This window comes from Leptopilina boulardi, unplaced genomic scaffold (assembly GCF_019393585.1).
Source record: "Leptopilina boulardi isolate dan_hultmark-lab unplaced genomic scaffold, ZJU_Lbou_2.1 LbouV2_162, whole genome shotgun sequence".
Taxonomy (NCBI): Eukaryota; Metazoa; Arthropoda; class Insecta; order Hymenoptera; family Figitidae; genus Leptopilina; species Leptopilina boulardi.
In genome coordinates this window covers 441532-462504 of record NW_026137710.1, presented here as the reverse complement: position 1 = coordinate 462504, position 20973 = coordinate 441532, and the positions used below count along the sequence as shown (strand labels likewise).

The 20973-nt window shown below is 30.0% G+C and overlaps 1 protein-coding gene across 17 annotated transcripts in view; it reads right to left on the bottom strand.

The window, feature by feature from the left end:
* LOC127276984 (neuroligin-2) overlaps window positions 1–20973 on the bottom strand; it is an 856047-nt gene that overhangs the window by 445324 nt on the left and 389750 nt on the right. For all 17 annotated transcript variants that reach the window (XR_007842293.1, XR_007842294.1, XM_051297757.1 and 14 more), the window contains one exon: window positions 20101–20308. Coding sequence is in view for 15 of the 17 variants with exons in the window: in XM_051297757.1 (XP_051153714.1) it covers window positions 20101–20308 (208 nt within the window). In the remaining 2 variants the exon portion in view is untranslated. The remainder of the gene's footprint in view (window positions 1–20100; window positions 20309–20973) is intronic.

The window sequence follows — 20973 nt, the reverse complement described above, 5'->3', positions numbered from 1 at the left end:
GACTTTAAAAAATTTGGCACATTTAAATTATTTTTTATAATTTTTTGAACTTTTCGACGCCATTTAAAAAAAATAAAAGTTGGAGGAGAGGGGGAATATTTTTTTTTTAAGTTTAACAATCGAGTGCACGATTTACATACTTGATATTTGTAAATTTATTGAAAAATCATTAATAAATCGCGTCATTTTGCAAATAAACATTAATAAACATTTTTTAAGACTTTTTTGTAAGTATTTTTGGAAAGAGCACACTCAAATACGTTAGATGTAGGTTTCCCGAAAAATTGGGATTTTTTTTGTAAAATATCATTCCTTGAAGTTAGACTAAAATTGCAGTGCATTTGGAGCCTAATGGGTTAAATTTGAGTTATACTTAATTGCTTTTTGTCCTTTCAACAATCATTGTGATTTTCCCATTTACCATTGCTTGTTTTGCAAAGAGCACTGTAGTGACCAGGAGTATACTTAATAATTCGCACTCATATATTGCTATGGTAACATTTAAGTGAGACACTATCCGACTGGAAGGCATATCTGATCACGACTGTACATTTTAATCATGAATCATGATTTATAAGAAAAAATAGATATATTATTGATTAGTATATATGTTATTTACCTGAATTTTTCTTTGATAAGATTTAAATGGATTGAAAAATCACTTAATTTGCTGCAAATTCGGACCTCTCCTATTTTTTCAGAGATTTGATGAATTTTCATTACGTCTAATTTAATAAAACGGTGCGAATTCAGTTTAACACTTTCTTCCTGCTAGTAAGTATTGCACGCATCTTGTTAGCAAGGAATAGATTTGGTACTGCGTGTTAATAAAATTGCACTTTTAAGTGTTCGAAATCCTTTGGAAGAAATTGTTTGAAAATTGACAAATAATTCTGATACTTTTGTAATTTTTTCATGACCATTACTACATCTTAAAATCCTTGTCACACTGAGCTCGTCCAACATCAAAAATTTCCACATGTACGTAATGTTACTGTAAGTATTTACAATTCGTCGACGTTGAACTGGTTAATCTTTTTTAACGAAATTTTTGTCAATTACAGGTTCATCATTTTCGGCAAGTGAATTGTTTCCGGTTTGTAAAAACTAAGTAACTTTCTTCCCTTTTGCCTTTTTTAAAATTATTTTTTTGGGGTCTACATTATGAATTTGCGGATACGGCCTGAAATACTTTGTGCGATTTCTTTCCTTTTTTATTGTCAGTTTATTTGATTCAGTCAACGTTTTGTTTGTAATCACTTCAGCGTTAGTTTGCAACGAAATGCAGTTCAGAATTTTTAAAAGAACTACTGGTTTCACTATAATTTATGTTCTCTTTTTTAGCGTTATTTTTAGAACCAATTTCATATTGAAGAATATTCTCCTAAGTAAGATCTTGATTGTCAAAATTATCTTCATCGTGTGGGTCATCAATATTCTCAACATCAAATACTTCGTGATTGTCTTGACCTACTTTTATTTCTCGATCTTCATTTGAAGCAGAAAAATATGTTTGTTGGCATTTTCTGGAGAAGAATCAAAACTATCCACGTGATTGTCTTGGCCTACTTTTTATCGATCTTCATCTTCTGAAAAAATACCTTTTATTGGAATTTTCTGGAATTAAATTTTCAACTGTCAGTTTCGTCGTTTGTTTGGTGTTGAATTTTTTTGCACTTTTGTTCAGATGTATAAGATAATAATAATAAAGAATTTCGGCACGCTTATTTTTCCATTAACATTTCGTATAATATTTGTTTGCAGTTCTTTGAACTGTCCCTCCGATGCAGAAGAATTTTGCACGAACAATGTATTGCTGCAGGTCGTTGATTAGTTTTGTTACTTTGAAAATCTGAAAAGCACTTTGCGACGTAATCTTTTATTACTATTTTGTTAAACGCCAGTGACACAGCATTTAAAACGGCTTTACTCTAATCAGTAACAGATATTTTGGGTACAGGAGCTCCTATTTTTAAGAATGTCTGTAGGAAAAACTCTAAGAGTTACTGTGTCTTGTGCTGCAGACAACATTTGGCCAACTGGTACTGTTTGCTTATTAAAATTTATTACAATCTCGTGTAAAACGACATGCGGTGTTGGTGGCATAAACTTGTACACTTGTACAGGTTTCACAAGACTACCCGGACTATCTAATGATAACTGAGAACAATTTTTATTTAAACGAATATACTCCTTGAGGACGGCAATTTGTTCCGGCAAAATATATATCATAAAAAATTCATGAGCTTAAACAGTTTTAATAGTCTCAGCGTAAGGTGGAGTAAATTTGAGCTTAAGCAGTGTTTTTATCGTATCTTTAAAATCGTTTGGAGTTTTCAAACCCTTTCGGTCCTCTCTCAGATTACGATAAATATCATGTGCATTCCATTTTTCGTTTAAAGTTTTACTAACATCTTTATAAAACTAAGAAGACCGAGCTGGCAAGTCCTTGTTCGATTCAATTATATTAATCAAGTCTTCTCCATGCTTCAGTTTATGATAAATTTAACAAAAAACAAATATATATTATTTTTAATACAAACCTTTACAGTTTTGATCACACGAACAGGCAACAGTTAATATAAGTGATCGTGACATTGTATTGATCTTGTGCTTCAAATAACTTAAATGCCTCACAGTCTACCTTAAAGAATAACTGCAAATTGCATTAATATCACTGAAAATACCAATAATATAAAGAGATTTCAAAAAATATAAATATATAACAATATAAATATAGACCGTAGATCACGATGTAAAATAGAAAGGTAAAAACCGACGATAAATTCCCAAATCAAGCAATGAACACAATAATTTGCGAACATCAAGACGGTTGGTTTCCATTGTCCCCACTCGCCAAAATCCCCATTTGCCATTTGTCATAATTCTCGTCAACTACCACACCCTGCTCTAGTGAAAATTTAGTGACTTAACTGTTAAAATTAAAAGTTGCAGGTTTCCATGGTAATATACCAGAGTGAGAGAGTAAAGGCGTTTGCACACCTCACTATGAGCGCTTTTGAGGTATATCGAAAACTTGTGAGCATATATATTTTGGACAGATGAAATTTTTTGGCTGAGAATTTAAAATATTTCTTAAAAATTTAAAGAATAAATTAATTTTAAATTTATTATATTAAATAATTATAATTTATTCATTTATTATTCTTACCTTTATATTTTTTAGAAATATTTAAAATCAAATTTTAAATTCTCCGCCAAAAGATCGCATCAGTCAAAAAAAGAAGCTCACAAGTTTTCGACATACATAAAAAAACGCTCACAAATTTTCGCTATATAGAAAAATTGTGAGGTGTGCAAACGCCTTATAGGTATTTATTGAAGGCATACACATTCTATCATGCAATATTAAATTATTATATTATATTATTGTTTGTTGTAAACATTTATACTAAAAACTATATTCACATTAAGAGATTATTAATTTTTTCCCCTTATTATTCTTACAAATATTACTCGAATCTAAATATTATGAGTAAATAAAATTTATAACCATTAAAATAAAGTCAATTATCGTTTTTAAAGAATAAATATTGTAAATTTACAACATGTACAGTTGTGTTCAGATATCTGGTTAAAACAACTAATCTGGAATAATTGCCTACTTTCTAATGATTTCATGAATGTGGACATTAGAATTTTGTCCACATTCATGAAATCATATAGAAATGGGCAAAACACTTCAAATTGGTGCCTTCCCTGAGAATACAGCTACAGATTTTCAGCTAGCCCAGCTGAATTCCAAGTTACCATGGTAATCATATGTTACCATGTCGACGCCGATTTTTAGCCAAGGTGTGACCGAACTCTGAGGGATGTCATATCTGATCACGACTATAAAGCGGTTGGTTTCCATTGTCACCTCTCGGCAAAATCCGTACTCGCCATTTGTCATATATTTCGTCAACTATCGTACCCTGCTCCAGTAAAAATTTTAGTAACTTTATATGAACTTTTAATTTTAACAATAAACTCACTAAATTTTCACTACAGCGGCGTGCGGTAGTTATCGAGAATTATGACAAAAGTTAATTTCAAAAAAATTTGAACTTCGAGCTAGAATAATGTGGCTGTATATTTTGCGGATGCACACAATGTTAATCTATAGTTTTTGTCAAAAACATTCTTGTTTATAACTTGAATTCATTTCATCATCCAAACATTTAAATACTGCTCCCAAACACATCCAAACAATGATCAAACGATAAAATAATAATTAATATTGGTAGAAAATATTAATTTTTGTTGTTCAAGTGTGAAGTTGGCACGTGAATTTTAAAAATTAAATATCATTTTTATTTTTGATATTTAAACGTGAAAAGTTGGTTTTCAAACATGACCAAACGATTCCGATAAAAATGAAATGATAATTTTATGGTTGCTGTGCTAACTTCACGGACGTATGAGAATGTTCAGGTCGGCGAGGGGAAACAGATCTTCCTAAGCAGTGCTGTCGACGAGAACAATCGGATCGCAAAGGAGATCTATGGTTTCGCGAGGTTTTGAAATTATTTTTATTTTCGCGTTCATCTCTGGAAATAAAATGTTTTTCATTTAACAAGCGCTCACGATCAGCCAAAATTTAAATTTAATTTAAATGAGTTCTTTTAGCAATTGCTTGCTGTTTTATGATATCGAGCAATTATCTCTTTTTAATAGAAAGGATACTTACAAGAATTGATATCTAACCCCTTTGACCCGAGTCCGAAACTTCAGTCGATCTCCTCGATTGCGACCCAGTCCTGCAACTTCCTTCACTATAGTTTGGTCCTGGATCCATCGTTCATGTCCTTGAAATCAGTAGAGAGCTACTTTATCCAGATTTAGCTTGGTTATTTGATGATGTGGACATTCCCGAAAACACACTTTAACGGTATAAAAAATATTTCCCGGGTTTCGGCATCATATATTGTTCGTGTTTGCGAGAATTAAAAAGAAAAGGAAGAATGGTGACAATCCGTATATTATAATGTCTAAAATTATACTTTTGTAGTCTTCTTTTCTTTTGTTATCGGCTTGCGTTCCCTTTCCTTTCTGGTCATTAGTCCTTTGTCTTCTATCCTCTTCTAATATCACCAGTTAAACTCTGCAATAAAACTTCAAAGGAAAGTGATAGTGTGGTGGTGTAAACAAAGGAAAATTACATCAACTAACTCAGGTCAGTTGGCTCGACTTTAGCCCTTATGGCTGGCTATTGTTTTCTTCAGCATAAAGGTTTTCTTTTTTATTGCTGCCTTCTTCGATTTGTCTTATAAAAATCGTCAGGTCAAGTAAACACAAACTTGTTCACAGGCACAGAGATCGCTTCAAGATCGCTGTCACTTTAAACCCTCAAATTTAACAATTATTTTAAACATTTTATTTTTAATACATTTAACACATTTTATTTTTAATTAACTAACTATATTTAACAATAATACTTTTAGATATTTTACAGTACAGCGTCATATTCATTCGTGCGAATACGACGTTGTATAGCAGCAAAGGAAAATTTAACGTCATATATGTGTACAATAAAAATACTGTCACATACCAGCGTGGGAAACTTATTATTTATTATAATACCAAATACTTGTAAAAACCAAAGTTGCTTGATTGATGTCGAAAAATTTATTTTAATTGCTTTAGAAAAGTGTGAAGAAAATTTCATGACTTAAACGTCATTTTTCTTTCTCACTAAAACGTTTTTCTTCTAAAAATTAAGCAACTTTGATAACATACAAGTTTTTATAACGTATTTTTTAATTTTAGAGTATAACGTCATGTACTTTTAATATGACAGCATCGAGGGAATCGATTTTTAATCGAAAAAAATACTTTTTTCTGTATTATTAATAATATTACAAATAAGAAACATATCATCATTAACTTGAAAGTTCAACATCATAATATGATCATATGATTTTGTACAGCAGAGTGGGATACATTGTCAATAAAGTAAAACAACAAAGAGGGTTGTTGTGGGTCGTCTTTTTTTACTATTCTCTCATATAGAACTTTAAGTACACGTACAAACACAACTTATACTACTATCGGTTTAAAATGTGAAGACACCTGTCTTTGAATGCTTATAACTCAGGTGAAAAAAATCGCATTACATTGAGACAACTAGGAATCAGCAGCTATTCTATTCCTACGTTGCTATCCGAAATTGCAAAAAGCAGAAAAATTTTTTGCATCACTTATGGATCTTAGAAGATAAAAAATACATTGTTTTTCACACCATTTTGACAATGGTCTACTTTGAAAGCTTATAGCTTATTCAATAAAAATCCTATCAGTATGCGAAATTTTTTCTATAATATTTGAACCCTTCTGAAACATAATATTAAAAAAACTTTCTCTTAATTCATTAACTTTTCGAGATTATTTAAAACAAAGTTAAAAAGTTATATTTTTGACGAATAAACGCACAGATTTGAAACAAATTGCAAATTGTGTAATAAAAGATTCTTTAAAGGAAACAAAAATCAAAAATTGTTTAAAAAACTTTTCCAACAAATTATTCATGAAAATGTTTTTCGTTTTTTGCTTTATTATTCCCATTAAAGCAAGGTGCGGACCGTGATATACCCTTTTGTCAACGGCAGGGCTCTGAATAACAGTAGTATACTACCGTCCCTTTTTTCACAATTTTTCTATTCTTAGTTTTCATTTACAACTTTAAGGACCTCTTTCAAGTAATTTAGCAAGGGTATCGGTAAAAGGGACCTGCACCTTGCTTTAATGGGAGTAAGAAAGCAAAAAAAAATTTTTTTCTGATTTTTGCAATTTTGTATAGTAACGTAGGAATTGTGTAGCTGCTGACTCCTAGTTGTCTCAATGTGATGCGATTTTTTTTACCTGTGATATAAGCATTCAAAGACAGGGTCTATCCTTTTTGGACCGATAGTAGGAACGCTGTACCAGCCACCAGTATTTTAATTACAATAATCTTCTTTTAAGTTATTTATGTCTATTCGGTAGCAATGTGGAATATCTCATCTCGATGTTTTGATTTATTAGGTCATTTTCGTTATATTTAATTTTTCTGTCATTCGACTGCTTTAAAACATGGTAAAAAAATTGGAACATTAGCCCTGTCCTCGATAAATCCTCGCTTCTTAAGGTACGTGAATGTCTCGGTCGATAAGTAACCGTTTTCAATAAATATCCTCAGAGTAACATCATCCTTCGCATAGGGTAACGAAATTAATGGATTCGACATGTATCTTTGGAACTCAGTCTCTATATCTCTAATATAAACACAGACAGACGCGCAAGCATTTCCGCTCAAAAGCTTGGATATTTTCTATAACCGACGGCGATATTCTAAACCATATTTGGTAGCCGTCGGAATCAATAACATGTAACAAAGTATCTTAATTCTCGAGTTAAGTTTAGAGGAATAAAATATGTTTTTATGATTAAAAAAAACGTTTCTCGCTTTGGACAATGCAATTTTCACATGATTGTTATTTTTGAGCCTATCATCTATGCATAGGCCCAAACATATAACGGTTGTTCTGTGAGTAATCTGCATATCTTGAACCACTTCAACTTTGATGTTAAAATCCCGCCACACCTTTGAATATTTTTATTTGTTTCCTTTATTAACGGTCAAAATAAGATAGTTTCACATTTTTTAAAGTTGCATTTGAGTTTCCATGCTGCGAAAAAGTTAGACATTATTAAATGAATCGAATAAATTACAATATCATCTGCGAAACCTGTACCTTTACTGTTAACATTTTTATTAATACCGTCAGCGCTAAGTAATTCGCAGATATAAATATTATAAAGTATCGGAAAGTTTAGTGGTCTTTGTTGGAGACCGTTATTCAACACATATTCACTACTTTTCACTTTTTCTGAGATGTATATGAACATTTTTCTACCGGTTATAATATTTCAGATCATTCGTACCATGTGATATGGGAAGCGTTTTTTCAGTAGTCGCAAAATCAAACCCTCGAGCCAGACTGAATCGAATGCCTTTTCGATGTTAATCAGACAGGCGGGCACAAACTGTCTTAAACTCAAGGCCTCACTAATATCCGAAGTGAATTTATTAATTGCATGTATAGTGGAGCTCTTTCTGCGTAATCCAAACTGTTCAAGAGAGACAGTTTGGTTTTCATTTGCTATTCTTGTTATATTTGTGTTTACGACACTTTCAAATAATTTTCCAAAGTTCAAAAGCAGACTTACCGGTCTGTAGCTACCTATTAGCCGGGGGTACTTTTCCTTTTTTAACTAAGGAATAACTTTGATAGTTTTCCAATTTTTTGGGAAATAACTATTGTTGAGAGCGTTATTGAAAATAATTACTATAGATAATATTATATTATGTGGTAAATTTTTTAACGATATATTTGGAATCAAATCGATTCAAGTGGATTTTTTATTATTTAGTTTATTTACTATTTTTTTTAATTTTAGCAATAAGCCAAAGAAATCCGGGTCTTTATCGTATTCTGGATCCAGCGCTGCGTTGTTGGGACGAAATCCCACCAATGGGGTGGCTTGCTTATCACCTAGCTTATTTTTGTTAACGAAGTCGCTCACCGCCGATTTTACTATGTTTTTTAGACCTTGACTATTAGATGTTTTTGTTTTATTTTTGATATCAGCCAAATGTTTTGCCAGCATTGTACTAGGTAGAAGGTGGTGAATCGAAGCGACATCTATTTATATCACCTTACTGACTCAATACAGATGAGAAACTGTATTCGAAAAAATGTATCGGGCAAGTGTCAATTCTGCTATCTTAGAGTTCGGGGAATTAAAGGTTTTGACAAATGCAAATTTGTGAATTTCAATACTCGGATAACTAGAGATTTGGTAAGTTTATTATTTGGACAAATGGATATTCGGGAAGTAAAATATACTGACAAATAAAAGTTTGGGAAGATAAATATTATGACAACTGAAATTTTGGAAAGTTAGATATTATGACAAATGGAAATTCGGAATGATGAGTATTTTGAGAAATTGTGATTCGGGAAGTTAAATATTCTGACAACTACAAATTTAGAAAGTTAAATATTTTGACACCTAGAATTTCGGCAAATTTAATGTTCTGACAACTGGAGATACAGGAAGTTAAATATTTGGACAAATGCAAATTTGGTAATTTTGATATTCTGACAAACAAAATTTTGGTATGTTCAATATTATGACAAATGGAAATTCGGAAGTTATAAATTATGTAAAGTAGAAATCCGGAATGTCAAATATTCTGACAAATTAGGAGTCGGGAAATTAAGTAATTGGATAGATAAAAATTTGTTATTTTCAATATTCTGAGAAATGTAAATTCGGAAAGTTAGATATTATGCCAAATGAAAATTTGGAAATTTAATTATTGAGACAAATAAAGATTCGTGAAATTAAATATTCTGAAAAATAGAGTGTTTGAAAGTTAAATATTTTAGCATATGGAGATTAGGAAATTTGAACATTCTGACTAGTGGAGTTTCTGTGAATTAACCCCTTGGGTGTCGATGACGTGTATACACATCATAGAATAGGTGGGCTCAAAGTGTCGATGACGTGTATACACGCACAAAAATTTTGAGCCCAATAATAAGACGGAATTGGCCTAAAATTTGTTACTCGGGGGTTTTTGGGGTCGCTATTTCCGAATTTGATGTTAGATTTACAAAATTCAAAATGGCGGATCCAATATGGCAACCAAAATTTTTGAAAATTGACTATATTCGCTTGAAATTTGTTACTCGGGGGTTTTTGGAGTCGCTGATTCCAAATTTGATGTCAGAATTACAAAATTCAAAATGGCGGATCCAATATGTCGACCAAACATTTTGAAAATTGACCATATTCGCTTAAAACTCGTTACTCGGGGGCTTTTGGGGTCGCTGATTCCGAATTTGATGTCAGAATTACAAAATTTCAAAATTCAAAATGGATACTATAATAATCACACCCATACTATGCTATTTTGAGTTTTCAAAATCTGATTTGAATATCGTAAACAGCGACGTTCAAAACCCCTGAGTAGCAGATTTTAAGTAATTTTAATTAATTTTTAAATTTTTAGAAAATTATCTGCCACATTGGTAACGCCATTTTGTATTTTTGAAATCTGACTATAGATTCATAATCAGTGACCCTCAAAACCCCCAAGTAAAAATTTTTAAGTATTTTTAAATCATTTTTGCCATTTGTTGAAAAATCGTCCGCCATATTGGCTCCGCCATTTTGAATTTTTAAAATCTGACTTTGGAATCGTAATCAGCGACCTTAAATACCGTAGTATACACATTTGCACAAATTTTGGTCATTCAAAAATTTACTGACATTTTGGGCCCACTTATGAGATTTTGGCCTCGACTGCGATGGGGTTAAGTATTCTGATCAGTGGATTTTCGGTTACATAAGTATTCAGAGAAATAAGTTTTTGACAGTTAGATATTCTGTAAATTGGGTTTTGGAGAAAATGATGGCATTCTAAATTTTTTTTGGATATAATATATAAGCCCTGATGATGGCACTTGATGCAGAGGCTGAAACATTGGCAAAAATTAGAAATTAACATCTAGTCTCATTCATCCTACCACCTAAACTGTTCCAAAAAGGCAAAATTTTCAAAGTTGTTTACTTATAATTTTAATATCAAATATTAGTAAGTTGTTAAAATTCAGTCAATTTTTAAAATGATTAAACACTGGGTGTCGATTATGTAATTTGATTTGATTCTGACGTCAAATTCAAATTTATTTCGACATCAAAATCAAATCAAAAAATAAATTTGAATTTGATGTCAAAATCAAATTAACAAATGAATTTCTCGAATTAAATTTGACATTGACGTCGAAATAAATTTGAATTTGATGTCAAAATCTAATCAAAAAATGAATTTCTGAAATTAAATTTGACTTTGACGTCTAAATAAATTTGAATTTGACGTCAGAATCCAATCAAATTACATAATCTACATAATTCCTGGTCAACATTGATAAGTTGATAAAATTGTGTCAATTTTGAAAATAATCAAAAAATGATCGAATTAATAACACTATGCGTCAAAAAAAAATTTAATTTAATTTTTTTGTTTTTTTCCCTAAAACTAATTAAAATAAAAATACCATTTACTGGATTTGTTGATATTACTACCCTTTCACTGTTTTTATGTGTTTAAAGATCTCAAAAACAAGTATTTTAGCAAATTTCAAAGTCTTAGAACTACATATTACAAACGATTTTTTCGTGTTTTATATTATTTTTTTCATCTTTTATATCTGTTAATCAGATTCTTTAAATAAGTTTGTCAATTAGTTTTTATGCAACACAAGCCTGTTATGGGCTCTATATCGAACCTTTCTTTTCGCAATAATGGTAGTCTTTATGACCGAGTCCAACTTTTTCATGCAGGATAGTATATATTTCTATAATTTTGACAGTTCTTCGCAATAATGATTTATTATAACCACGAACTGTCAAAAAAACCCGATGAAAACTACACAAGTAGTCAAAACACAGTCTAAACTTAAGGGCTTATGCCACCCTGAAATTTTTAAAAAATTGATTTTTTTTGCTTAATTTCAAAATTTATATTCTAACGAATATTTTGAGATGTCTCCGAAAACAATGTCTCACTTATTACAAAAGTTATGATCTTTAGAAGTCTGCGGGTAGGGACGCGCCGAGAGTTGCTAGAAGGCGTCTAGCGCCTCCTTAACGACTTTCCATTTTCAGATCATAGGACATTCTTTCCATTCTAGGAGACGAGTATTATGGCCCAGGAATTGCTGATTAAATAGTAAGTTAAAAAATTTTCAAGTTATAATACACTACAGTATATTTTTTTCTTCTTTTGCGTTTTTCTCGAAACCACATTTTTCGAGAAGGTGTACACGATAACTCAAAAACAATTCAACCGATTGACTTGCAAATTAATATACATCTTCCTAAATAGATTTTCCACGCAGTAACGTGGGATTTTTTTGATTGAATAATTTGAAAATTTTTTATCCAATTTTTTATATGGTATTTTTAGCCAAAAAAAAATGTCAATTTTTGAAGTGCTTCCATTTGCGTAAAAAATTTTTTTTTTAAATGGCTTCGTCACTCTGTTCAAAATTTGTCACTTTTTAAGAAAAATATTGTTTTACTTGTTTCAGACAAAAATTGAACTGCCAATCAGATACACCATCAAGGAGTGCTCCGGAAAAATTGATCCACGCCAATACTTATATATCCGCCATTTTTAATTAAAAACCATTTATTTTAAATATTTATAAAGCTTAATATATGTATTAAAGCATCAATAAATGTAAATAAGTCCTACCTCTAACAGTTTTGTCAAAAAAATTCCTAAAAAACCATCCGATTTTCATGCGTTCAGGGTGGCGTAACCCCTTAAAGCTTCACGTTGACATTCAGAGCACTGGGCAGAAATCACATTGCGTCAACACCTGCGAGGGCCATCGCAATGCTTTGTTTTAATTAGACTCTTTTGCAGTTTCTATGTTTTAGCGGAATATGCACGAAAATTTAAATTTACAAAAATTTCAAATTTCGTAAAAATAAATTTTAATATAATTATATATATGTATTATATATATACACTACCGTCCGAAATTGTGCGAACTCTGCTTTTTCAACAACTATAAAACTGTTCAAATCTTCAAAAATATTAAAACTAAAATTTTTTCCTTTTTATTTTATTAAAGTTAATAAAATTCTGAAAGAAATGACACCTTGACAAAGAGAATATGTTAATTTTTCAATTAGATATCTAAGAAAAACCCAATTTTCAATGTTTTTACTATTTTTTTATTTCTCTGACAAAAATTAATATTTTTAAACGTTCTTAGGCTCATTGAAATCGTATTTTGTTATGCAATTTAAATTATATAAAACAATTCATGTACACATTCTTCCCTAGCGTATGCAAACCGTGAAAGTTGGCTCATAAAATGTCAAAAAATTTAAATTTAATTCTACAATAAAATATAATGTTTTAAAATCAAGTAAATATATAATTCTAAACTTCTCTGATTTATGTAAGTAAATTTAAGATTTATACATTTTACTGATCATTTTTTGTCATATAAATATTAATCACAATTTTTTGACATTTTATGAGCCAACTTTCACGGTTTGCATACGCTAGGGAAGAATGTGTACATGAATTGTTTTATATAATTTGAATTGCATAACAAAATACGATTTCACTGAGCCTAAGAACGTTTAAAAATATTAATTTTTGCCAGAGAAATAAAAAAAATAGTAAAAACATTGAAAATTGGGTTTTTCTTAGATATTTATTAATTTTTAACTTTCAATAATTTAAAAAAAAAATTTTTTAAATTTTACTTTGTTTAGTTATTTTTCTAAATTGTCAGGTATTTAGTTTATTTTAGGAATTTAAATTTTTGTTTACATTTTTTTTAGTTTGAGTTTTGTTTTATCAAAATTTTGATCATTTAGAATTAGAATTATTTCAATTTCAATTTTGGGAGTGCAAAGCTGCCAGGGGGTCGATTACGTAACTTTCTCACATCCCACATTTTACATCCCACATCTCACTTCACACATTTTACATCCCATATCCCACATCTCACTTCCTACATTTTACATCCCACTTCCCACATTTTACATACCACTTCCCACATCCAACATCTCGTTTCCTAAATCTCACTTCCCACATTTTACATCCCACTTATCACTTCCCACATTTTACATACCACTTCCCACATCCAACATCTCACATCGCACTTCCTACATCTCACTTCCCACATTTCACATCCCACATCTCACTTCCCATATTTCACATCCCACATCCCATATCCCACTTGCCATAAATCACATGCCACTTTCCACATTTTACATCCCACTTCTCACATCTCACTACGCATCTTTCACATACCACAAATGTGGGAAGTGAGATATGGAATGTGAAATATGGGAAGTGGGATGTGGTATGTGAAAGATGGGAAGTGGGAACTGGGGTGTGAAATATGGGAAGTGGGAAGTAGGGTGTGAAATATGGGAAGTGGGATGTGGGGTGTGAAAGATGGGAAGTGGGATGTGGGAAAGTTACGTAATCGACCCCTAGTAAGTGCTACCACCTATGAATCTAACTACGTATTACTCAATATTCCTACACTATGCACCATAACCTAACCCTACATGTCAAAACGCAAATAAAACGTTGTTAATCGACTAAGTGACGTAATTATAAGAGATTAGAGATTAATCTATGCAAATATATACTGTGCAATTTAATATAAAAACAATTAGTGTCGATTAAAGTTTGAGTGGTCGCGTCGATAGAAAATGGGTAATAGTTCGGAAGATGAATTGCTGGAAGAATTGTGCAGAGGAGCCAAAAAAGCTGTGGCAAATTTGCTGCCTGAAAAATCTAAATATAATTACGAGAAGTATTACGAAAAATTTGTCGCGTGGAAGAAAACACACGGAACAAATTCATCAAATGAAACCGTTTTTCTGGCTTATTTCAATGAGCTGCGTGATAAGGGATATAAGCCTACAACGCTTTGGACCACGCATTCTATTCTGAAAAGCATGTTGATTGTTAAAGAAAATATCAATATCAGCGGTTATAATCTTCTGAATGCTTTTTAAAAAAATTATTCGTCAGGATATAAAAGTAAAAAATCTAATGTGTTGCAAGAAATTGTAAGATTTTTATTTATACAGGTTGCTCTTATTTTTGGAGTCTTTGGTGCTAGCCGAGGCGGTGAGCTTGTCAATGTCAAAGTTAAAGATGTGAAAAAACAAGGCAATTTGATAGTAATTGACATTCCCGATACCAAGACCAAAAGACCTCGAAAATTTGTTATTGGCGAAGAATATACTGGGATAGTAGAGAATTATATGTATTTGGGTCCGGAAAGAGCAACAATTGATAGGTTTTTTCTCAACTATCAGGAAGGCAAATGCACCATGTAGCCCATTGGCAAACACAAATTCCAAGTTATCCCGAAAACTATTGCAAATTATTTAAATTTGGAAAATCCTGACTCGTATACAGGACATGTTTTGCGGCGTAGCTCAGCAACAATTTATGTTGACTCGGGAGCTGATTCTCTAGCGTTGAAGCGTTTCGGAGAATGGAAATCGACCAGTGTTGCAAAGGGATATGTTGAAGATTCAATATCAAACAAGTGTAAAGTCAGCAAGCAAATATCGTCTGCTCTTGGCTTCAGTTCAGCTAAAAAAATTCTTCACGATCGTGAAAACGAATCCTCAACGTCTAAGCGCCAAAGAACTGATGAAAACGATGTCTTGTCTGAATTAAGAGTTAAGACACAAAACTCAGAAACAGTTAACATTTCAGCTAATGATATTTTATGTCAATTAAATATTGCTACATCAAAGTCGCAAACTGTGAATCTTTCGCCGAAAAAAGGACCTTTGATTTTTAATAACTGCTCTTTCACGGTTCACAATTTTAATGCGAAATAAAAAAAGCATTCTTTAAACTATTAGAGCAATATTATTGTTAGTGCGAAAAGAAAGTTTAATATTGCCTTGCGAAATAATAGTTTTTTCTCAGTGATAAAAATATTTTTTAATTTGTACTTTTTCATTTTACTTATAGTGATTAAAGAAAATATATTATGTTCATTAATTTCGCTTAAGTTTATGTTTGGTAATTATTAAGAAAAGCAAATATAGTTTTTGTATTAAGATCAGAGAGGAATTGAGAGTAAGCACGTAATGCAAATCGCGCTTTTCTATTAAAGTCTGCCCCCTCGCGGTCAAAATATCGAAGCTTAGGTGGTTAGCTATATATATTCCTTAAATCGGTGAGGCTACACACATACGCATAATGTAATGGCTAAGCCGAATGACGTTCGGAATTGATCGGGCGTGCTCGTGTATCTTTGCGTGAATTAGAGAAACAAACTGAAAACGAACCGTGCGGGCCTCATCCAATGTTTTGACTTTTTTTCAGATAAAGTATATGAGCCGGTTTTTGAAACAATTCACTAATCGACAATATTTTTAAGGTTAAATTTAGAAATTTTAATTTAAATTAGTAATTAAAATACAATTTTAATTTATTATTTAAATTTCATTTTAAATTTTTATAAAATTTAAAATTCTAAATGTTCTCTCTTCGAATGCATAGTTGAATAAGTACGAAATTCGTTTTCAATAATTATTATAAATTTTTAATTAAAAAATGTTTTTCTTAAACGTATGGGTGATTTCACGTGAGATTTCAGTCGACCCTTTAATTTCAGCCAAATATAATTTTTTCGTGTTCTGTAGTGAAAAAAGATACTTTCTTTATGCAAATTTTCGAGTTATAAATTTTCAAAATTTCAGTTTTGTAAATGTATACAAAAAATTGGATTTTTTCAATTTTTGCCAAGAGAAGAAAAGTTCCAGTTTATCTTTTACTTTTCAATAATGTTAACGAAATTTTTTTTTTATTTTTTATTAAAAAATAAAAAAATTTTATAAACAAATTAAGTTTTTTTAAATTGGAATATGATTTTTAAAAAAAAATTTTAAACATACCTGAAAATACTAAGAAATACTGGAAATAACTAAGATTATAGGTTTAAATATACATTTAAACACTGCGCGCAGCATTGTGCACATTTCTGAAAAGTAAAAAAAATTGTTAAATTATTAAAAAATAAAAAAAAAAAAAAAAATTTTCTTTCATTTTTCATAGTGAAATAAAATTTCAGGTTTCAAAAAAAAATTTTTTAAATAATTTTTAACAATTTATCAATTTTTTTTACTATTCAAAAATGTGCACAATGCTGCAAGTGGTGTTTTTTTTAAATACAGAAAAATATAAAACTTATTGGCTGACTCTAAATTTTTTCACTAAATCTTCTTCTTATTTCCAGATATGTTTTAAAAAAATCACATACAAATTAAAAAAAATTTAATTTGTTTATAAAAAATTGTTACTTTTTTAATAAAAAATGAAAAACAAATTTTTTTGATAACACTATTGAAAAGTAAAAAAAACTGACATCATTTTTATAAATATTATCTTTATTTATTCAATTTAGTTAAACATAAATAATAATGTGAAACTAAACACCATGGAATATTCTATACAAATTAATAATGTATTAAATTGTGGATAATTTTAATAGGTATTGACAACAATGTTTACAATTTAAATTTTAAGAATATTCTCATTTTATTTAAAATTTAATCATTTTTTACTTGGACAAGTCCAAAGAAAAAATAATTTATTAATTTACAAAAACAATTTTTCTGATTTAAAAACCTATAAAATATTTTTTAAAATTGATTATTTTATTTAGGTAACTGCACCAGTGGTGGATCAATTAAGCCTACTAAATTTATTATTTTGACTTTAAAGGTGTACAGATTTTTTCAGATGAAAAATATAGGGTAATCTTTACAATAGTATGAATTAACAAGTTTTCAAGGACACTATCGTGTAGTTTTCGACCTGCTTGTAACGTTTACACCCCCTCACACCCACATTCAACAATAAAATGACATTGCTCCAGTCGTGGATCATTTACCCCTTTACACTACACAAAAATAACTTAATGATGTAATTTTTTTTCCAAAAGTATTCTATATGGAAAGAATTGATTACTTTCTACTATAAAAATTAAAAAAATTTAGACTAAACAATTATTTTTTAAGATTTCATGTGAAAAAGCATAAAATCAACAATTGTTGTATTGCTTTGTTTTCCTAAATATTTTCAAATGATTTTATTTCATAAAACTTATCTATACACCTCCCCTAAACGATTGAAACATTTAGTTCAATTAGAAATAGTTTATTTTAACCTTTTTAACGCTGTTGATCCACCATTGGTGCCTGATCCACCACTGGAGCATTTACCCTATTTATTTTAAGTTAAAAAATTTAATCTCTTGACAAAATGTTTTTAAATTTAATATTTTAAAAAATGTAAGCTATACTTATAATGTGTAAGCATTTACAAATCGAAAATTTAAAAGTATAATATAAAAAAAATTATATTTTTTAATAAACTATTAAATAGACATAAAAAATTGATTCAATTTTAAATAAAATGAGAACATTCTTAAGAATTAAATTATAAACATTGTTGTCAGTATTAGGTAAAATTTTTAAATTCTAAAATTTTATTATATTACAAAAAATATTTTTCAAAAATTTTAACGGCAAAATAATAAAAAGAATTTAATTTTTCTTTTAATATGACTTTGACAAAAGCACATTATTTCACATTACTAATCGATGATTTAACTGAATTAAATAAATAAAGATAATATTGTAATACCGAAATTTTTTTTACTTATTATAAAATAATTATGATAAGATTTATTGAAAACGAATTTCGTACTTATTCAACTATGCATTCGAAGAGAGAACATTTAGAATTCTAAATTTTATAAAAATTTAAAATGAAATTTAAATAATAAATTAAAATTGTATTTTAATTACTAATTTAAATTAAAATTTCTAAATTTAACCTTTAAAATATTGTCGATTAGTGAATTGTTTCAAAAACCGGCTCATATACTTTATCTGAAAAAAAGTCAAAACATTGGATAAGGCCCGCACGGTTCGTTTTCAGTTTGTTTCTCTAATTCACGCAAAGATACACGAGCCCGCCCGATCAATTCCGAACGTCATTCGGCTTAGCCATTACATTATGCGTATGTGTGTAGCCTCACCGATTTAAGGAATATATATAGCTAACCACCTAAGCTTCGATATTTTGACCGCGAGGGGGCAGACTTTAATAGAAAGTACTTATATTATCATTAAATTACAAATCAGTATGCTGCAAAAGAGAATTAAAAATTTAAAAATAAAAGAAGTTTGTAATAATAAAATTACTTCTATAATGATTTTTTAGCATTTCTTTATTTTCTTCATTTTTTTCTTTAAAAATTAAAAAAATATTTTTTTAATCTTTTGAGTTGGTTTTTTATAATCGGGGGGCTTCGCCCCCCAACCCCCCGCCGGGGCTCCGCCCCTAGACCCTGTCGAGGGGTAAACCATCCCTTTCGTTCATAAACTCTCATGCATGCTTGATAGTGGTTCTGTGACAAAATTATATCAATATTACTATATTACATTTGTATGACAAAATTCAAAAGAAGCGCTTTAACGATTTAACTTCCTTTTGATTTCAGTGGTTTCTATGAAAGCGGGATTGAATGTTTTTTCTCTAAACTCAAATTCAACCCTAACCTCAAATACAAATGACATCTCCTGTCATTTGTTTTCTTTTATGTTTCTGTGTAAATTATTTGATTTTTTCCTAAATATATGTTTTGCAGCCCATAACATTGTGTTGCATAAAATATCGTATGCATGACGGACCGTACGTTATTATGAATCTATCAATTTTTGCCAGACTCGTCTCCGGCTCGCGCGAGCCTACGACTCGTCCCGCAAACATCGCTCGATTCATAATGACTTAGGTAGCGGTCCTTGATACATAATATACTATTATTTTTATTGCTACACAACTTTTTCCTTATTCTTTAATAGAGAAAAGCGGTTTTTCAGAAATAAAACTGTTTAAGTGATAGTCACCAAATTGAATGTAAGTACAACAATTTCATAGAACAATGAAAGAAAAGCGATTTTTTCAAATCGGCAAAGTTTCGATTTTAAGGGTGGAAATAACCTTTTTAGAGGGGGATGTGGGTTAAAAACAAAAAAATTTTAAAACTAATAAATTCCCTTGAGATTTGCTACTCAAGGGTTTTAGGGTCGCTGATTACGATTCCGAAGTCAGTTTTTCAAAATACAAATTTGCGTATCTAATAGAGCTACTAAAAAAATTTTTAGTTGCCATACTGAATCCGCTGCTTCGAAATTTTTAGTCATTTCTCATTGGAAATAATTTAAATTTAATAATATGTAATTCAAAACTTATGTTAGACTTAAGAGGGCAGTAACCGTGCTAACAAAACATCTTAATTAGAATAAAAAATTTTATAGTCTAGAATTATGATATTTGCGTCTTAATTTTACTAAAATTTTTAGCAAAGTTTTTAACAGTTGAAAAAATAAAATATTAAACATGCTTTTTGCTGAAAAGTTCTTAATTACCTTGAATAAAAACTTAAAAAATTATCGTCTTACCGTATAAAAAATTTCAGTCAGATGATAAGAATATGAGTTCCTCACATAAGTTCTGATAATTCGATCCCTCCTATCACCTTCAAATCCTTGTTGTATATCTTTATCAGCAAATTTCCACAGTGCTTCATTTGTAGTGACACCGAAGAGCAAGTCATATTTATTATTACTCGTAATTGGCGTTCCATGTTCAGACTTTTTATGAAATTGACTGAATAGAAAAAAGTTTACATGAAATGACTAGCATAATTTATGGTTTAAAAAGGACGTTTTAATAAGTTTTTATTAAAGCATATTAATAAATTTATCACTCTGTCAGGAATTATATTCATGAAAAAATCATTCTTTCCGAGTCAAGTAAAAAGAACTTTGTTTCCTTTTTCTTATATCTCGGCAATAACTAGCATCATTATCAGAAACTAAAACGAAGAGTATTAGGTGACGAACAAATTAGGCATTGTCAACTGAAAAAATGTGTTCTTTGCACTTGACTCAGAAAAAATGATTTTTTCATCTATGTAGTTTTTATAAAAGTTATAATATGTTTCATTAAACTTCAGACAAAAAATCTATCCTGCTAAGCAATGATAAAAAGGGATTTTAGCTTAACAAATAACTCGCAATCTATTAATTTTATTACAAAAAATTGTAGAAAATAGTGTTACAAAAAATAAGTTTATGCTTTTATTATAGTAGCTCTACCCTCTTGCGGTTCTTTGTAAAAAAGAATTCAGAAGAGAAGAAAAGGCTACCCTTTTGGTCTCACACGACTCTCTAATTTGAATATGTCTTTCCCATGAATAAACATATACGGTCCGAAAAATTCAAAAATCGTAATTAGAACTTCGAGAGATAAAGTGTTCGCAAAATACCGCA